Source organism: Capronia epimyces, assembly GCF_000585565.1.
Source record: "Capronia epimyces CBS 606.96 chromosome Unknown aczIQ-supercont1.3, whole genome shotgun sequence".
In the NCBI taxonomy this organism is placed as follows: domain Eukaryota; kingdom Fungi; phylum Ascomycota; class Eurotiomycetes; order Chaetothyriales; family Herpotrichiellaceae; genus Capronia; species Capronia epimyces.
The window spans coordinates 808270-824766 of NW_006912906.1; the positions used below are offsets into that span (position 1 = coordinate 808270).

At 54.4% G+C, this 16497-nt stretch overlaps 6 protein-coding genes across 6 annotated transcripts; 2 read left to right on the forward strand and 4 right to left on the reverse strand.

Annotated features, from left to right (window-relative positions):
• Positions 1 to 782: 782 nt before the first annotated feature.
• On the forward strand, positions 783 to 1772 carry A1O3_03552 (uncharacterized protein; the record flags this gene model as incomplete). Its single annotated transcript, XM_007733688.1, has 1 exon — positions 783 to 1772. The coding sequence occupies one exon, from the start codon at positions 783 to 785 to the stop codon at positions 1770 to 1772; it is 990 nt and encodes a 329-aa protein (XP_007731878.1).
• A 517-nt stretch (positions 1773 to 2289) lies between these two features.
• A1O3_03553 (uncharacterized protein) lies at positions 2290 to 3986 on the reverse strand (the record flags this gene model as incomplete). Its single annotated transcript, XM_007733689.1, has 2 exons — positions 2290 to 3922; positions 3979 to 3986. 2 exons carry the CDS (start codon positions 3984 to 3986, stop codon positions 2290 to 2292), a joined length of 1641 nt encoding a protein of 546 aa, XP_007731879.1.
• Positions 3987 to 4315: 329 nt separating this feature from the next.
• Positions 4316 to 6679, reverse strand: A1O3_03554 (ribosome biogenesis protein ERB1; the record flags this gene model as incomplete). The annotated part of the gene is made up of 1 exon (XM_007733690.1): positions 4316 to 6679. The coding sequence occupies one exon, from the start codon at positions 6677 to 6679 to the stop codon at positions 4316 to 4318; it is 2364 nt and encodes a 787-aa protein (XP_007731880.1).
• Positions 6680 to 6948: 269 nt separating this feature from the next.
• On the forward strand, positions 6949 to 8701 carry A1O3_03555 (uncharacterized protein; the record flags this gene model as incomplete). Its single annotated transcript, XM_007733691.1, has 2 exons — positions 6949 to 7126; positions 7197 to 8701. The coding sequence occupies 2 exons, from the start codon at positions 6949 to 6951 to the stop codon at positions 8699 to 8701; spliced, it is 1683 nt and encodes a 560-aa protein (XP_007731881.1).
• An 831-nt stretch (positions 8702 to 9532) lies between these two features.
• Positions 9533 to 10359, reverse strand: A1O3_03556 (minor allergen Cla h 7; the record flags this gene model as incomplete). The annotated part of the gene is made up of 3 exons (XM_007733692.1): positions 9533 to 10034; positions 10172 to 10257; positions 10333 to 10359. The coding sequence occupies 3 exons, from the start codon at positions 10357 to 10359 to the stop codon at positions 9533 to 9535; spliced, it is 615 nt and encodes a 204-aa protein (XP_007731882.1).
• An 819-nt stretch (positions 10360 to 11178) lies between these two features.
• On the reverse strand, positions 11179 to 13974 carry A1O3_03557 (DNA polymerase theta subunit; the record flags this gene model as incomplete). The annotated part of the gene is made up of 1 exon (XM_007733693.1): positions 11179 to 13974. The coding sequence occupies one exon, from the start codon at positions 13972 to 13974 to the stop codon at positions 11179 to 11181; it is 2796 nt and encodes a 931-aa protein (XP_007731883.1).
• Positions 13975 to 16497: the final 2523 nt, after the last annotated feature.

Consider the following 16497-nt stretch of genomic DNA (forward strand, 5'->3'; position numbering starts at 1 on the left):
CCCATAATAGGCCAAGGTCCGACGAGGTGCTGTAGAGCGGATTCGCCATCTGGGATCAAGACGTCTTGCTATTTAGCATTGCCATTGGTTTCTCGTCTCGTCACTAGGTACAGATATCAATCATCTCATCCATTTGCGTCAGTCTACGTCTTCGACAATCGATCTCATTCAGTTCAGAGATACATACCTGACATGATTGAGTATGCGTGATCTTTCAGGCCGTTCCGTCGCTCATGCGGTCAAGAGAGAAGCAATGGCATCGCATCGGACATGATTGGTTGGATGTGTAAGTAAGTGATTATATAATGCACCTGTCTTTTTGTTTCAACCACGTCATGTCATTTGAACCTCCCACTTCACTTCAACTTCCCCAAACGGCAATTCAATGCAACATCCACGGTATCAACCACACTCGACTCGTCAGACATCTTATCTCAACCGCGCGCCATTGTCGTTTCATGGGATCATATTCCTCGTCGTTCAAAATTGACTCTTCACCTCGAAAATAGAATAGCGACCCGCAACCTCTGCAGACTCTTTCTCAATTCCAGTTGAAGCAGGGTCAAGTACATGAGTCCCCCGCCCTGACGCCTCAAGCCTACAGTACTTCTACCCTACCCTGCCCTTTCACAGGGCTGATTCATCACACGGTATTCCGTCCTCTGTCCTCGTCCTCCGTCCTCTCTAGTGTACGAGACGAGGTTTAACTTGACACAGCACAGCATCGTGCTGCCTGAGCCGAGCTGAGCTGAGAGGAGAGGAGAAGTATGGCGCCACTCCCCATGCCGGCGCCCAGTGTGCCCCCGCTCCCGCTGCAAGCATACAAAGTGCTCTCGTTCGACGTGTACGGCACGCTGATCGAATACAAGAGACACATCCTCTCGGCGTTCCAGCCGCTGCTGTCGCGGCTGCCGGCGTCGTCTCCCTATCTCGACGAGACGCCGATCTCGGTTTCCGGCGGAGGTTCCGGCGCGGCTACCAGTGCCAGTGTCGGCTCCGTCGAGTTCCTCAAGCTGTTCCAGCGGCACGAAGACGCCATCAAGTTGGAGCAGCGGGATCCGGCGCGGCGGTTGCGGTTCGACGGCATCCTGCGCGAGATCTGGCGCCGCGTCGCGCGCGACCTGGCCGTCGACACCTCGGAGGAAGAGGCCCGGCGGTTCGGCAGCGACGTCGTCATCGCCAGTTGGCCCGCGTTTCCGGGCACCGTGGACGCGCTGAGACGGCTGGGTCGGCGGTATAGGCTTGTGGCGCTGTCTAATGTCGACAGTTACGCTTGGTCCATCACCACTAAGAGTAAGAGTAAGAGTACCAGTGCCAGTGCCAGTGCCAGTGCCGGTGCCAATACTAGCACGGCTAGCCAGCCTGACGCTGACGCCGACGCCGACGCCGACGCCGGTGCCCTCGCCACAGTGGATTGGTGGAAGGTATTTACGGCCGACAACTTCGGCGACGATGTCGAGAACGCCGACGACGTCAAGTTAGAAACACTGGTCAAATACTGCGCCGACCACGGGGTCGCGAAACACGAAATCCTCCACGTCGCCCAGAGTCTCGGCCACGACCACGCGCCCGCGAAACGCCAACGTCTGGCTTCGGTCTTTGTTGTCGGCGACGGGCCCTTCTGGGGCAAGGAGGCCGAGAGTAGATTGGCCCTCGAGCGGGACTTGGTCGGCTATGCCTGGCGCTTTGGCAATCTCGTCGAGTTCGCCGACTTTGTGGATAACATCAACTCGTCCCCGGCACATGCTGCCGGTGGCTCGGACGATGCATGAGGTTGAGCATGAGGATGAGGACGAGCATGAGCATGAGCATGAGCATGAGCATGAGCATGACGATGAGCATGAGCATGACGATGAGCATGAGCATGACGATGAGCATGACGATGAGCATGAGCACCAGCATGCTGAAACTAGACTGGACTCGATATGGACATCTTATCCTATGTTATGGATATGTTATGGATATGTTATGGATATGTTATGGATATGTTATGATGTGATATGTGACATGTGATATGATATGATCCTGTAGCGTGTGTTAATTCAATGCACGATCAGACCTGTGTACTTATTCTAGTGTAGCATATTCGAGCGCGTCACTGGTGGAATTCGACATCAGCCGAGCCTGTAGAAGCAATGCCACGGGAACAGAAGAAAGTCTCTCGGAAGGATGAAGGCGCCGCAACCACGCCCGGCATGAACATAAACTATCTTCGCTACCCATATCGACCACATACCACATAATGCTCCACGAAAACACAAAAGGTCATTTCGCCGCTTTCTTTGGACTTCAGCCAATGCCCGGATCATTGTTCGCCGTTTCATGTATCCCGCTCTGGCCAGATTCTATGATCCTCTGTCTTTTTGCGTCGACCCCATCGGTGGTGACTGCCGTCACGTTATGCTGGACATTGCTCACATCCCCAAGGGGCGTCCTTCTCGCGGCCTGTAATGCTCGATCTCCTCCGCCAATCTCCACCGCGTTTGGCGGCGGGCCACCGGGCGATTCTGGTCCACGCCTCGTCGGAGGTCGATATGCAGAAGTACTTGGTCCCCTTACAGGGGCAAGGGGACTGTTGGCACCCGGCGCACCCACCCTTCTGCTCGAGTCAGACTGCGGATTGATAATACTCGGTGCTAGCGTGGTGGTGTCAGGAATCAAATCCCGCTTTAATGGGATGGACCTGCTGTGATTCACTCCGGAAGTCTTGCGTATTGACGGGCTTTCGGCGTGAGGGTTGAACTTGGGCACCGCGGCTGGAATTGCAGCAATGACGTTGTTGTTGGCGTCTATCTTGCCAGCAGCCTTGGCAGAGTAGAAGCCAGCAATACGAGGGGGGTTGACCGCCGCAGAAGAGCCTTGCCCGGTCGACTGATTGGCAGAATGTTGCGAAGATAGGGTGGGAGAGAATGATCGAGCAACATCCTCCACATTGGGCCGTGAATCCGGTCCCGTGGATGACTTATTCGGCGGTCCTGTTGTCCCCGGAGCGCGTTGCCCAGGTAGTGGTTGTGGAACGATGTTGGAGGGACCAGTAGCCTGAGCTGTTCTTGGTGGCAGGGTTCGCGACTGCGCCTCATCCACACCAGGTGCTTTGGACGGTGTAGTCAGATCTACCTTGGATGGAGGGGGCATCCGCTCTGAAGCACCATCAGCCGGCCCACGTCTAGCACCTGCTGGCCCAGCGGGCAATGCCACCTCGTCTGGATGTCCTACGTCGATTTCGTCAAAGTCCGCAACCTCAAAATCCTCCAGGTCAAAAGTGTCGTCGAATTCAGTGGATGACTCTTGCACCGGACCGGGGAGAGTTGGCTTCACCTCCTCGTATTGCTTCTGAGGCGCAAAATCTGAATGACGGTGCAGCAGATTTGGATCCCATCTCGGCGCACCAACCTTCATCTTGGTGACTTTGGCAAGGTACCCTTTATCGTAGACGCAGTTTCCTAGCACGTTGCCGAAGTTCCTCAGCGCCCGCTTCAATGCGTCCGTGGTTCCCTCCTTTTTGGCCTTCTCGAATGCAGCAGCTTTTCCCTTGCAATTCTCAATCTGCCCATATCCAATGTCTTCATGATGAGTGCCGTCTTTCAAGGTCACCCGCACGATAACCGAGAGCCCAAGTGTGATTTTACCCGTCTGAGGGTTCTCATCCACGAAATCGATCTGGATGTTTTGGATGGAACTGCTCCAACCATTGAACCCAAAAACCTCGTTCGCAAGACTAATCGCCTTCTCGGCAGCCAGGTAATGGACCCTTGAACCACCCGGCCCTGCCCGGGCAGAGATATACTCGGGTCCTAATTGCTGATTGAGCCGACTCTGTAATGTGGCAATCTCTTGTGCTGTATATTCTGTAATGCGAGGCTTCTGCTCTTCGAAAGGGTTCGCGCTATGGCTCCCACTGGGCTTATGTTGATCTCCGACGCTGAGAAAGGGAAAGAGTCAGAACCATAGGACAGGGTGATCGATTGTGCTACTTACGCAGGCATCATGAAGGCATCGCAGGTGGATGGATGGCGGATATAGTGACGCTGATTGTGCTGTCTCTGTGAGGAGTAGTGGTGGTGGTGAGGTAGACTGCAACACTGGTGGTCAACTTCCCTGCGCGTTGTTCCCCACAGCAGACGCGTCCCATACCATTCGAGCATCGCGAGTTCACGTGACCGTCACTCCCACCCTGGCCACTGCACGTCACCACATCTAATCTACCTAACATCACGACGATGGAACGACTTACACATTGGCAAAAGACTTGGGTGGAATTCATTGGCGAAAAGGCATGATTGCTTATTTCATTTTCATCCACTATGGACTGTTTTCATGATACCCAGAGTCTACACGTTCCATCCCCACCGGCACTCACGAGCCATGGATGTTGAGGGTGCCAGTCGAGATCCATCACACCCAATCCTCCTGTGACCTTGTGTCCCCGTAGAACCTTCAGTGGCACAATCTGCGCATTACTCATCATGTCACTCGTCACTTGCCCGTGGAACACCTGGATACTGCCGTCGTCACTGCCGTCAGCGAACAGCGGGTATCGATTTGTGGCAGGATGGAACCGCACAGCTCGGATCGCTTTCTCGTGGAAACGCAACGTCTTGTACGGGCGTGGTGACAGATCTAGGTCCATCCACAACAACCTGCGATCGTAGGATCCGACAATCAAATTGTCGGAGCCTGCCGTCGATGCGCTGGTCGGATGAACATCAAAGCTGCTGATCCATCGGGCACCAGGCTGGATGATTTTGAGCAAAGACTGTTTGGACAGGTCGTATGCTCGAATGACCCGCTGATTGGCCACGAACAGGATAGGGCTGCTAGGGTGGAAGTGTGCAGCCTGAGGGCTGCCTCCGCCCTTGAGTCGCTTTCGGAAGGGCAGCTGGGTCTGATGCTTGGAGATCGTGTGTATGGCGATCGCTTGCGACGCCGGAACCGTCGTGGCCGGGCAGATGGTGACGAAATGGTTTCCGCTTGAATGGAAGGACAAGGTTTTGGCGGTATGTCCAAGGTGAATAACAATGGCAACGCCCTGTTCCCGCAAACTTGACGACGGTCGACTCCACTTGATGGAAGGGGGTTTGGATCCACTGCTTTCGGATGCAGCGTAACCCCATCCCGCGTCAAGCACTGCTTGGGCAGCATCTGCTTCTGGACTAGAGTCCGTTCCCAGACGTGGGATGCACAGATAGATGTCATCGCCTGCACACGCAGCTAGAATGGGAGTGTCCTTCCCAGGTCGCCATCGAACAGCGTTGACAGCAGACTCGACACCCAACGAGACTGACCAGACTTCTCGTTGGGGGATTAAAGTCCAGACTCGCACCGTGCCGTCGTCACCACCACTTGCCAGATATTGGCCGGAAGGATCAATGGCCAGGGTTCTCACACGACCTTGATGTCCAAGGAAGCGACCAGCCTCGTGGGTAGGGAACGGGCGTAACTCGTCAGGACTTGGAAGCTTCGGTAACAGTGATTCTGGATCGATGTTGAGCTTAGACCGGCGGACTCGAGGAGCAAGATACAGGTCCAGACATCGCTCGAACTTCTCCTTGACAAATCGTCCGTACCCCGGAACTTTTCGTAACGAAGAATAGTCAGTGGGAAGATATTCTTTTTCTCGATCCTCCTCGTCCTGTTTTTCCCACTCTTCTTTCTCCTTTTGGTCAGGCAGATATTCGGCCGGCGGGTGGTAGCTTTCCTCGAAGCCTGGAGGTGGAAGCTTAGGTGCCGGCATGTGCATGGCATGGTCTGGTCTGGGCTGCTCATCGGCCCAAATGTCATAGTTCGGGACTTCGTCCTGCTCGCCTTCTTCTTCTTCCTGGAGAGGCTTGTACGGCAGAATGCGTCCTTCCCGAATAGCCTTAACGATCTTCATGACTCGTTTTGCCTCGTGCTTGGATGGGACAAACCGTCGTTTGGGTTCTGGTGCTGAACTAAGTGGCATAGTCTCCGTCTTGCTGGTGAACCATTCCACCGTGGGCTCGTACGGGTTGTAGCCATCTGTCGCGACTTCGTTCATCTGCACCTTTTTCAACAGCTCCAACTCCTCCCGGGAGAGCTGTAGAGGCTTGCCAGTTGACGGGTCGGTCAAGCCCGTCCACCCTTTGGGAATGTCGATACTATCAAGAAGAGCATCCAGAGCCTCTCCCCTTGCAGGTCTCATGATCTTCTTCCCGTTGATATTATATCCAATATGGGGGTAGGAATCGTAGAAGGACAACGGGATATCGCCAATTGTGTTCGCCGCATTGTCCGGGACGGAGTAGTCGGAGTCATCTCCAGGGTCGATTTCGTCGTATTCATATCTGTCGTTACCGTTTGCGTCTTTGACAATTCTATAATTTGGTTTTTCATCTTCCGAGTTTTCTGGTTCTTGGTGATGGCCAGAAGCAGCACTCTCGCTTGCCCCAATGGCCACGCTGTTTGACTCTTTCTCTTCTTTGGGAATCAAGATATCTTCATCTGAATCTTCCGAGGGTAGACTGTCACTGCCAATTGACACAGCGTCGCTGTCATCTTCGGCTCCGCTGTACAAGTCCTCGCTCTCGCTTGCACTCGCAGATTCGTCGTCGGAGAGTGTACCATCCAACTGGCCGAAATCAAACTCGTCCCCGGAGACGACTGCAGCGTCCTCCTCGACGTCTTTGGTCACAGCCTTCCGCTTTTTGGATTCGGCCATGCTGGGTCGGGTTGGGACTCAGGTCTAGCTCTAAATAAAGAGTATCTTCGAAGGCGCAGGCTGGAAATTTTTTGGACTTCAAGTTTTTGGATCGGAGAAAAAGCGCCGTAGCGCCGATGCTAATGCAACCCCACCACTGAACTTATGGTTACCTAATAAGTCATAGACGCTTTAACACTCACCGATGGTTCCTCCGCATTCACAATGGTCCTTGATCAGTCCCAGGTTCATAGGGCTTGCAAGCACCTGCTTGCCCTCAGCCGATAGACATGTCATACGCAGAGACCGCAACGGCTTTCTACAATTCATACGGCCCATATCCCATAGCCAGTATCTTTGCTGCCGCTGACTGGGCCCCCAATCTTGCCGAGTCAGAAGTGCCGACGTACAGCGCAGCCTTCGACGCCGACCTTTTGGTGAAGAGGCACGCCGCTTGCGACGAATGCAGTTTGTCTCTCCCCGGTTGCTGATACACACTTTGGAAGAAACAGAGCGTCTTACATTCAGTTGGTTCTAGGGAAACGAAAGCTGAAGTGCTCCGGTGCACCAAGCGGCTGCGAACGATGCCTCAAGCAACACCTGATATGTCACTATTCTGCCCAGAAGCAGATGGGCCGACCGCGCAAGAAGCAGAAGGTTGACCATACATCTGAGCTCACGGATACCACTGTCTCTGCACAATCGACTGAATGTGGAAGTCAGGATGACTTGCAGTCAACCCCACTGCCTACCCGCTCTCTGTCGCGACCTCCCGGGGAACCAGCTCAGCCTGTCGACCCAGTACTCCCTGTATCCGCCATAGAAAGAACACAATTCGAAAATGTCTGCAACGGGCCTATATCTCAAGCCATTAAGCGGTCAAACATGTACCGCGCCAGAGCACAAAATGCTCCCTTCTCACAGTCTCTTCAAGACGGCGGAAGCGGGAACGGGAGTGCTGCTAGAGAGTTAAATAACACTTCGCCCTACAATGGCCCTCGCACGCCGCTGGGTGACACGGACTCATTAGGGACAGCTGCAACAAACGCCTCCTACCCGACCGACTTTTCTCAGTGGCCGGACTTTTCGGACATGACTATGCTACCCATGATCGTGCAAGACAGTCATGCAAAAGAGAAGATTCCACCATCTTCTTCAACAAACTTCCCCTTCTCCCCGGTAGATGGGACTGAGCCACCATATCCTGCCAACGGCTTCGGCTTGGACGCGAACCCGAGCTCTCTCACACAATTGCCCACGATTCCCGACTGTCCCTGTCTCCCAAACTTGTATCTTACTCTGTCCACGCTGTCAACTCTCACAGCCTTCCCTGTTTCGTCCGAGACAATACACACGCTACTCGGCGCACAACGCACCGGGCGTGGAGTAATCTACTGTGATATCTGCCCGCAGAAGTTCCAGTCGGGCTCGCAGAACGTGATGATGAGCAGCATGTTGGTAACCATCCTAGCGGACCAATGGCAAAGAGTCAAGAATGCGACGGCGACTGAATTGAGAAACGGGTTTGTCACGGATGCGGGAGCAAAAGAAACATCCGGATCATACACACCATCAAGGCTGGACCCTGATGCCGGTGCCGATGCAGATGCCGATGTGTTCTTAGCCCCACATACAAACCCGAATACCAAGTCTATGTCCGCCATAGAAGACCTCCAATGGCGCCTGTTCGGATTCAATCTGGTGCGAGCCTACGTCTTTGGCGACGCCCCAGTCCCCACGCCTCCAGGGTCAAGCTCCCAGGCCAAATCGATGCCTTCAGGGGTTCCGTACACACTTTGCGATCTATGCAGTGCTCTGGAACGACGACAGAAACAAAGGCACGGCATGGAACCAGTATCAGGCGAGTTCCCCCCGAGCATGACGGAGGACCTGACTCGCGGACACACGGCGGGTATGGTGCTGGAAGACTCCGTGCGATGCGCTCAGGACACGGCGGATGGGCATTTATGCCTCAAGATGGTCGACCATGCCAGACTGCTCATAAACAATCTGGAGGATGACCCGCCGCAAGTGGAGATGTGAGCCAGCTTCCAGGTCGGTGCTACCGAGGAAAGGACGGTTTACAATATCGGTTGTATAAGGAAATTTCCAGCTCTACCAAGTAAATATCTTTCTCTATAAAAGTACTAGATATGATCTACGGCCTGTCTAGAGTAACAACCACTTATTAGTAGTTTTTGCTTACTGTGAAGGAACGAAACGCCTTGTGACCCGCCATCTATTTCATGTAGCACCCACCTTAACGTCTACCTATTTTCTGGGCCGGTAGGTACTCTACTGCAGAGTTACAGCTAAAAAGAGCCAAAATATCATGTTAGGACGGCGTATAGATGATGCTGTCTCCGAAGAGGCTTGACTCTTCTCCTTCCATGAAATGAATCCTTGCCTACGGTATATTACAAATAGCAGTGTGTTCGATGTATAGGTATCAAAGATTGGGGCTCTCATGTAAGATCCTAAGGTACATGACATGGTATTTTTCATATATATTCATTTTGAGGTACCGCACTTCAGGGGTTTCTTGCTTTTTTTTCCCTTTTTTTGATGGCTGCCTTAGTGGTATTTATGATGCATCAATCCATCCATTCTCAGTGTCCACGGACCGTCGGCTTGATGCCACAGTACGGTAGCAGATCATAGAATGACACATTTCTTGGGCAGACCGCAGGGGCCGCTCTCTTCCTTGTCGTCGGGAGACTGGGCACTTGGCTTTGACTTTGCGGGTGCGGGTGCGGGTGTGGGAGCGCTTGTGGGAGCGCTTGTCGGTTTGTTTTGTTCTGCTACCTTCTCCTCCAACGCCGCGTCCTTGGCAGAGGCATCAGTAGCCTGCTTTCCAGCGGCACTGCCATCTAGTCACGCAAAGTTGACCTTTGCCACGGTCTGGTAGAAGGACTTGCCCTGGGCGGTGGCGAGCTCGATCTCCTTGGCTGAGGGCTGTCTGCTGCCGTCGGCGCCGGAAAAGGTGCCGGCACCCCAGGGGCTGCCTCCGCGGGCCTCAGACAGGTCGGCGAGGGTGGCGAAGGTGGTTGCGTAGCCCAGCGGCACGTAGATCATGCCCTGGTGGATCCATGAGCTCAGGGCCTGGATGGCCGTCAACTCCTGGCCGCCGCCCAGGGTGCCGGTGCCGATGAACACGCCAAAGTACTTGCCGTGCAGGCTGCCCGTCGACCATAGTTGGCCCAGTTGGTCGATGAACGTCTTCCATTGCGCAGAGTACGTGCCGAAACGGGTGGGGATGCCGAACAGGAACGCGTCGTACGTCTTCAAGATTTCCGGCGTGATCAAGGGGACCTCCTTGGACGGACCCGGGGCGTGCATCTTGCCCAGCACTTCTTCGGGCAGGGTTTCTGCGATCCTAGAGGCGGCGCACAAAGAACCCATCGTCAGCTCCTTGTTCTTCTCGTTCATTTTTGAGCCAAGGCGAGACAAGGCCGTCGAGTGTTTGAGGAAATGCTTCTCAGCGAATGGGGGTTGCGACTCGTAGGAACATACTGGTACAGATCCACGGTGCCGCCGGCTTCCTCAATGCCCTTTTTCTCGGCCTGGGCCAGCTGGGCAATGTGCCCGTACATCGAGTACTATTTCAGAGAAGGCCAGGTCAGTAATCAGGATCTTGTTCTTGTGGTGGTTTGGAGCACGGCGTAGCAACGTACGTAGACGATGGCGATCTTGGGAGCCATAGTGAAGGGAGGGCTGATTATCTGCGAAAGGGCTGTGTTGGAGATTCTCTGTAGAGAGCGGAGCGGGATTTGAGTTGAGGACGACGAAGACGGAGATGGAGTCGGAGTAGGAAGAAAAGAGAAGAAGGAGGAGGAATGCCTCGAGGCTTTTGTATCTGCCCCACGAGGTTGTAGAGGCATTGACTGGGACTGTGGGTGGGCTGAGGCTGCGTCCTGGTTCCCACGACAATCGCTTATCGATACGAGGTGGAGACGCTGCGCAGTATTACCTTAGCATGACCGATCAATCTCATCCTCCGTAATCATTGGCTTCCCTCCCTGCAGCAGAGCGCAGAGTGCCCGCTGGTTCCTGGACGCCGCTTGCTTACGAAAAGCTGACCGAGACGCGGCACGGGCCAATCACAGCACCGCTGGCCTTTGCGCAGTGCGGAATTGCCCCGTTTACTCAGTTCCATTCTCCTCTAGTCACCCCGTCCATGCTTCGTAACCAGATTCTGTACATCTCGGCTACAAAGATTACATTAACAGACCACGACATGCTGGGCAATGAGGCAACTTGAAAAATGTTGGGGGTTCCACTTGCGATAATAGGTACGGAATACATATATTCTGAATTCCCCAAAGTGGTCTCCTGTACGGAGTACATCACAAGCATGATCCTGCTCGGATCGAAAGGCTATGTTAGCTTGCTCCTAAAGAGCAGGACATTTCCAGCGCTGTGTCCAACCCACCCCCCTCGGACCAGCCTGATCGCGGGTGCAAGGCAAGGCATCAGCGTCGATTGCCGTTCCCCGGTCGATCAGAGCCAGTATCCAAGGTTCATTCTTCGTCCCATTGCGCTTGCTGCTGTCTCTCCCACAGTTTGCTTGCGCTGTTGACAATGATCTCGGCCTTCGCGAGAAGCTTTTGCTTGAATTTTTCCGCAGCTTCCCCCTGTAACCTCGTTTTTTTGGCCTGGGCCTGCATCATCACCGGCACCAGAGTCTGGGGATCGGCTTCTCCAAGAGCCCGCGCACTCCTGAATCCATTCTCCCAAAAAATGCGCGCCATCCGACTTTTGACAAAAGCTACCTGGGCCATCTCCAGCAAATCAGCCCTGGCTCCCGCCCGGAGCCGATCCAACATGTGCTCCAGCACCGCAGCCAGCATGCCCCAACCCATTCTCTCACAGAACTTGATCATCCCTGCCGCAAACCCATGACAGGTCTGGGCCAGTGTCTGGATGTGTCCCCGGGGCACAGAATATTTGACACTGATCACATGCACAGGAATCTCATTGCAGAGGTCGCGCAGTTGAAAGGCTGCATATGCTCTCCGGTACACTCGTGCTAGCCGGATTTCGTCCGGGGTATTCTCTTTTAGGCTACCGCCACTATTGCCAAGTCGATCGACCAACGCCGGATTGACTCCAATGAGTCGGATAGCTCTCAGGCCACTTTCGTCCAGCGAGTGGAGCTCATTGCGGAAGGTTGGCCAAGAGATTTCAGCCATTCCGCTGGTCTGGACAGGCGTGAAGAGATAAAAAATGTGCATGTCGCCGTCCATCACAAATGACTCCAGCGCCCGACACAATTCGGAATGGACAAATATCCCATCTTCAGGGCTGAGACCCGAGGCTACCACGGCCATACCCAGCCTAGTCGGTTCAAGGCAGTGTTCATGTTCAGTGGTCTGGATCAGCTCGCTGTCAATTAATTCTTTGATCGATTCGTCAACCATCCCGGTTACGATCGTATGGTCCGTTGTGTGCCAGAGCAACGATGACTGGACATATTGATCCAGCGAAATTCTGCTGGATGCCATTCGAATACCAATGACTTCGAGGAGGGCTCTCTTGATCCCTCTTTTCTCTGGGGTCAGACAGCTTTCAACAGGAGGCATCTCCGCTTCCAGCAATTCTGCCACCGCCTCGAGGTCGGATTTTTGGCAGCACAAGTATGTTTCTCCAACCTCATCTTTTCCCTTGCGGCCAGCCCGCCCCCGCATCTGGCGAAGCATCGCAGGCCCTACCAGATCGCGGCCCATTCGAGCTCCGTTCAATATGACGCGCCGGGCGGGAAGATTGATCCCTGCTGCAAGACTACACGTGGCAACCATCACTCTGAGTATGCCAGTGTCATATGCCTCGGCAACCAAGGTTCGTTCTTCAACAGTCAATCCCGCATGATGGAAACCCACCCCACAGAGAACGGTTTTGGAAAAGGTGGCCTCAAAGCCTCCTGGCAGTGCACGTAGTGATGCCAGCAGATCTTGTCGTCGGTCGGAGGTCTGCTGGTCAAGGCCGTTGATGGGTAAAGTATCACTAATCAGTGATGCCATTCTTTCCGCCCCCAACCGGCTGCTGCAAAACACCAGGGCCCCGTGACCCATAAGAGCAGTTTCAACAGCCAGCGCAACAACCGCATTGGTCATGGGATTTTGGAGGTCCCGATGGTCAGATCTCGTGATTGTTCGGAGTGGCTGCGGCCGTTGTGTTGAGACAGTGTTGCCTGCCGTTAGTTGAGTGGCGGTCAGAAAGAACTCTTTGGCATTGGCCGTGGGGTAGATGGCGTTGTCATACACCAGATGTTCTTCGATGGGGATGGGACGATATTTGGCAATGTAAAATTTGGCCTTCAACCACCTAGCCAGGAGTTGAGGGTTTGGCAGAGTGGCGCTCATGCCCACGATTTGGACAGGGGTGTCCAACGACATCAATTTCGTGGCGAGAAGTTCCATGAGATAGCCGCGGTTCTCGTCATTGAGCATATGTAACTCGTCGAGAACCAGGACTCCAAGCTCAGAATCCTTGCCATCCTCGATAGCAGCATTTACCAATGAATTGGCTTTCTCAATTGTGCATACCGCTACATCACAGTCTGACCAGTTGACTGTGGACTTGCTGCCGCCGAAGAAACCGCTGACGCGGATCAAGCTAGTAGGTCGCTGCCAAGTTGGGTAGGGAACGGCGTCCGACAGCTCCTCAACATCTCTGGAGACTCCGTCGGCCAGCGAGCGCAGCCACTTCAGCTTTTCTTGCACCAGAGCCACGTACGGAAGAACTAGTATACCCTTCTTTCCGGGATTGTTGATGATCCGCTTGAGCAGGAGAATGTCAGCGACCAGAGACTTACCACCACCCGTGGGCGCAGTATAGACCAGATTCTGCTCTCCAGTCAACAGCCCTTTGCCCAGCAGACACGATGACTGCCATGGGTATATTGCATGTACTCCTAGACTATCCAAGTTGTCGACCAGTCTGGGCGGAAGGCCATAGAGCGGATGTCGAAGGGTGAGTAAAGGATTTTGCGAAGGGCCCGGGGTGGAGGATAGGAGAGGGGGCAATGGGACTGGGGGAGGTTCATATGAGGAGCCAGCTTGGTCAACGTTCTTTGTGGGGAGAACACGGCTAGCCTGTAACCGTGGTGGAGCGGGTGTCTGTACATAGATCGAGGGCCTGAGCCCTGTCGTCGGCGGTTGTGGCAATGAGAAGCGGATGGGATTTGGAGGGATCTCTTCACGCGGTTGCTTAGATCCTGCTAGAGGCTTGGTATTGTAAGTCTGATTCCGAACCAAATCGATGGTACTTTGCTGGCCGTAGACCACGGTCGATCGGGACCAGTCCGCCGCCGCCATTGACGGTTCACGAACGAATCATTATCTGATTGAATCAAAAGGTGCACGGAACAAGTCAAGTTCGAAGGACACGCGCTCTGGGAAACCAGAGCGACCAGCGCGAGAAAAAGGTCAAGGAATGGAGGGAATGGAGGGAGAGTCACGTAACATGTGATGTCCCAAAATGATGCGTAAACACAGAAGCAGAAGTTGGCCAGGGTCTTTAGGGCAGGCGCCACTGACACGTGACTGGAGCAAGCGAGCCCAAAGGGGAATAGCCCAAACCTAATTGCAGCTCACCTCAGACTCGGACTCAGAGCCAGGCTCAGGCCGCCAAGCCCGCCCGACGTCGTCGTGAAACTATTACTGCCACGTCGTACTAGTAGTACCACTTCAGCCAGTCGAAAAGACGGAAAAGATTGTCGCCCAAGAGCGGCATGCTATCCGAGGCCCCGATCATGGTGGCTGTGGCTAGAGTTGAGTCTCTGACATTGCCGACGACAAGGGATGCCTCATGCAAATGGAAAGTGGGCATCTTCCAGCAGCAAAGACAGGATGCAGGATGCAGGATGGCCTGGAAAGAAAAGGGATGACGAATTGGCGAGCTGAGACAACCGAATTATTATTGACACAAAGGGTGGAAGATCAGGGTGCCTGGAGCCTTTGGCCGAGTTGTGTCCTAAGGGCGATCGGCCAGAGTGGGCGGATTGAAGATGACATCAAGACGTCGAGGCCCGACCAACACTCCCGGGCCTGAAGCAGTTGGGAAATGATTGTCAAATGGACACAAAGAACGGCCGAGTCGCCCTATAATGTCCGTTTGTGCTTCCAGGGCCAAATGATGGCATTGTCGAGGGGGCGAGCACAGGAGCTGGCAAAGAGATGTGGTCAAATTTAGAGAGGGCAGGCGGTGGGCAAGCCACGGTCAGGTGATGCCAAGATCTCCGGGCACTAAAAGAGCCCAATGGGGCCGATGGCACTAACCTGACTGGGCCTAGTTCAAGCATCTAGCATGCCTCCCGTTGGTTAGTGGCACATGGCCCTGCACACAGACTCTGCCAGCTGCACTTCATCAACCACGGCCGCTGCCACCCTCGAGTCAATCGTCCACCCTCGAGGCACGATGATGTGCGAAAGACAAGAGCAGTGGGTGCCGCGACACTGCGAGGATGGTGCTCAATCACCGGGCCAAAGAAGATGTCGCATATTGATGGATGTTTGTGGCCTGCTTCAAGTTTGGACCAGTTGTCTCCGACGCTCATTGTAGTGCTATTGTTTAAGGTCGCCTGGAATCCGTTCCATCCGAGACGCTTACGTTTGTCAGGCCAGCGCCACCCACTGCCACTGCAGGGCGCTCTGTTTTCTTCCGCCTGGGTTCCCGGATGGTTCAAGACGTACCTACCCAGGCACTAGCATCCTGCTACATAGTTATAAGGGCAACGTTACGGGCAGGATCAAGCTCGCTTCCCGCCATGCAGGGGATCTTCCCCACTGCGGTGGCCGCACAGCGCAAATGAATGGTCCTCAGGTGCCTACTGCATACTGAGACTTCTTTAACTGCGAGGCCTTAAGCCTAAGGAGCCATGCCGGATGCATATGTCCCACTAATAATGGGCACCAACTGAACTACCCTAATTACTACGACCACGACCACGACCACAACCACAACCACGATAACTTTGACAGATCCTGTCGCTGTGGCTGTTGAATGGTCCATCGCCCATCCGACCTCCAACTCGAAGGCCATTTGCGTCCTCACCGGCGTCGTCCCGGATCGAGCTGGTGCAAGAAGGTCAGGGCGGCAATGACCCATGACGACGGACCTTGGTCCTGGATAATTCACATATTACAATATACTACGTACCTAGGTACTAACTATTATACGTACCGCCATCCGCCTGCCACTTGCTTGCTAGCCTTAGCCTGCCCTTGACGACTAACAGGTTAATTAACTCCTCCGACTCCTACCAGCGGCACCACCAACTGGCACATTTTCTTCCCTCGCCGAGTTCTGTCCCTCCCCCATCTTTTCCTCCCTCCCTCCCTCCCTCTCCCTCTTCTTGTCCTTCCCTCCTTCAGCCTCCTTCCTCCTCTTCTCTCTCGCCTCTTCCCTCAGTTTGCTGCCCCCCGACCGGCGAACTGGGTTGATTTGTCTTCCCTGTCCTCCCAGCCCGCATCCGTCCAGCTCATCGCTGTGTGCCTTGCCCCGACCGCGTGTCTACGCCAGCTACGCGGGCCTATCCACCGACCATCGAAGGCGCTAACCCACACACCGGACTGGTCACCCTACCCATACCCATTAGGGCGCGTGCCCTTTGATATACCACCCACCGTCCGCCACCTATTGCTTGGGCATTTTCCTTCCATCTTCGATACCGTCCTCCCCGGCCACTCGATCCTCTCCAATTTCCCACCTCTACCGTATTTACATAGCATCTATCCTCGCCCCCCCCGAGATTGGCATCCGGCGTCTCTATCCGCTCATTAGCACCTTCCGAGCATCCTCGCAACTCTGCGCAGGCCACCTGTCCCTCCAATCCGAAG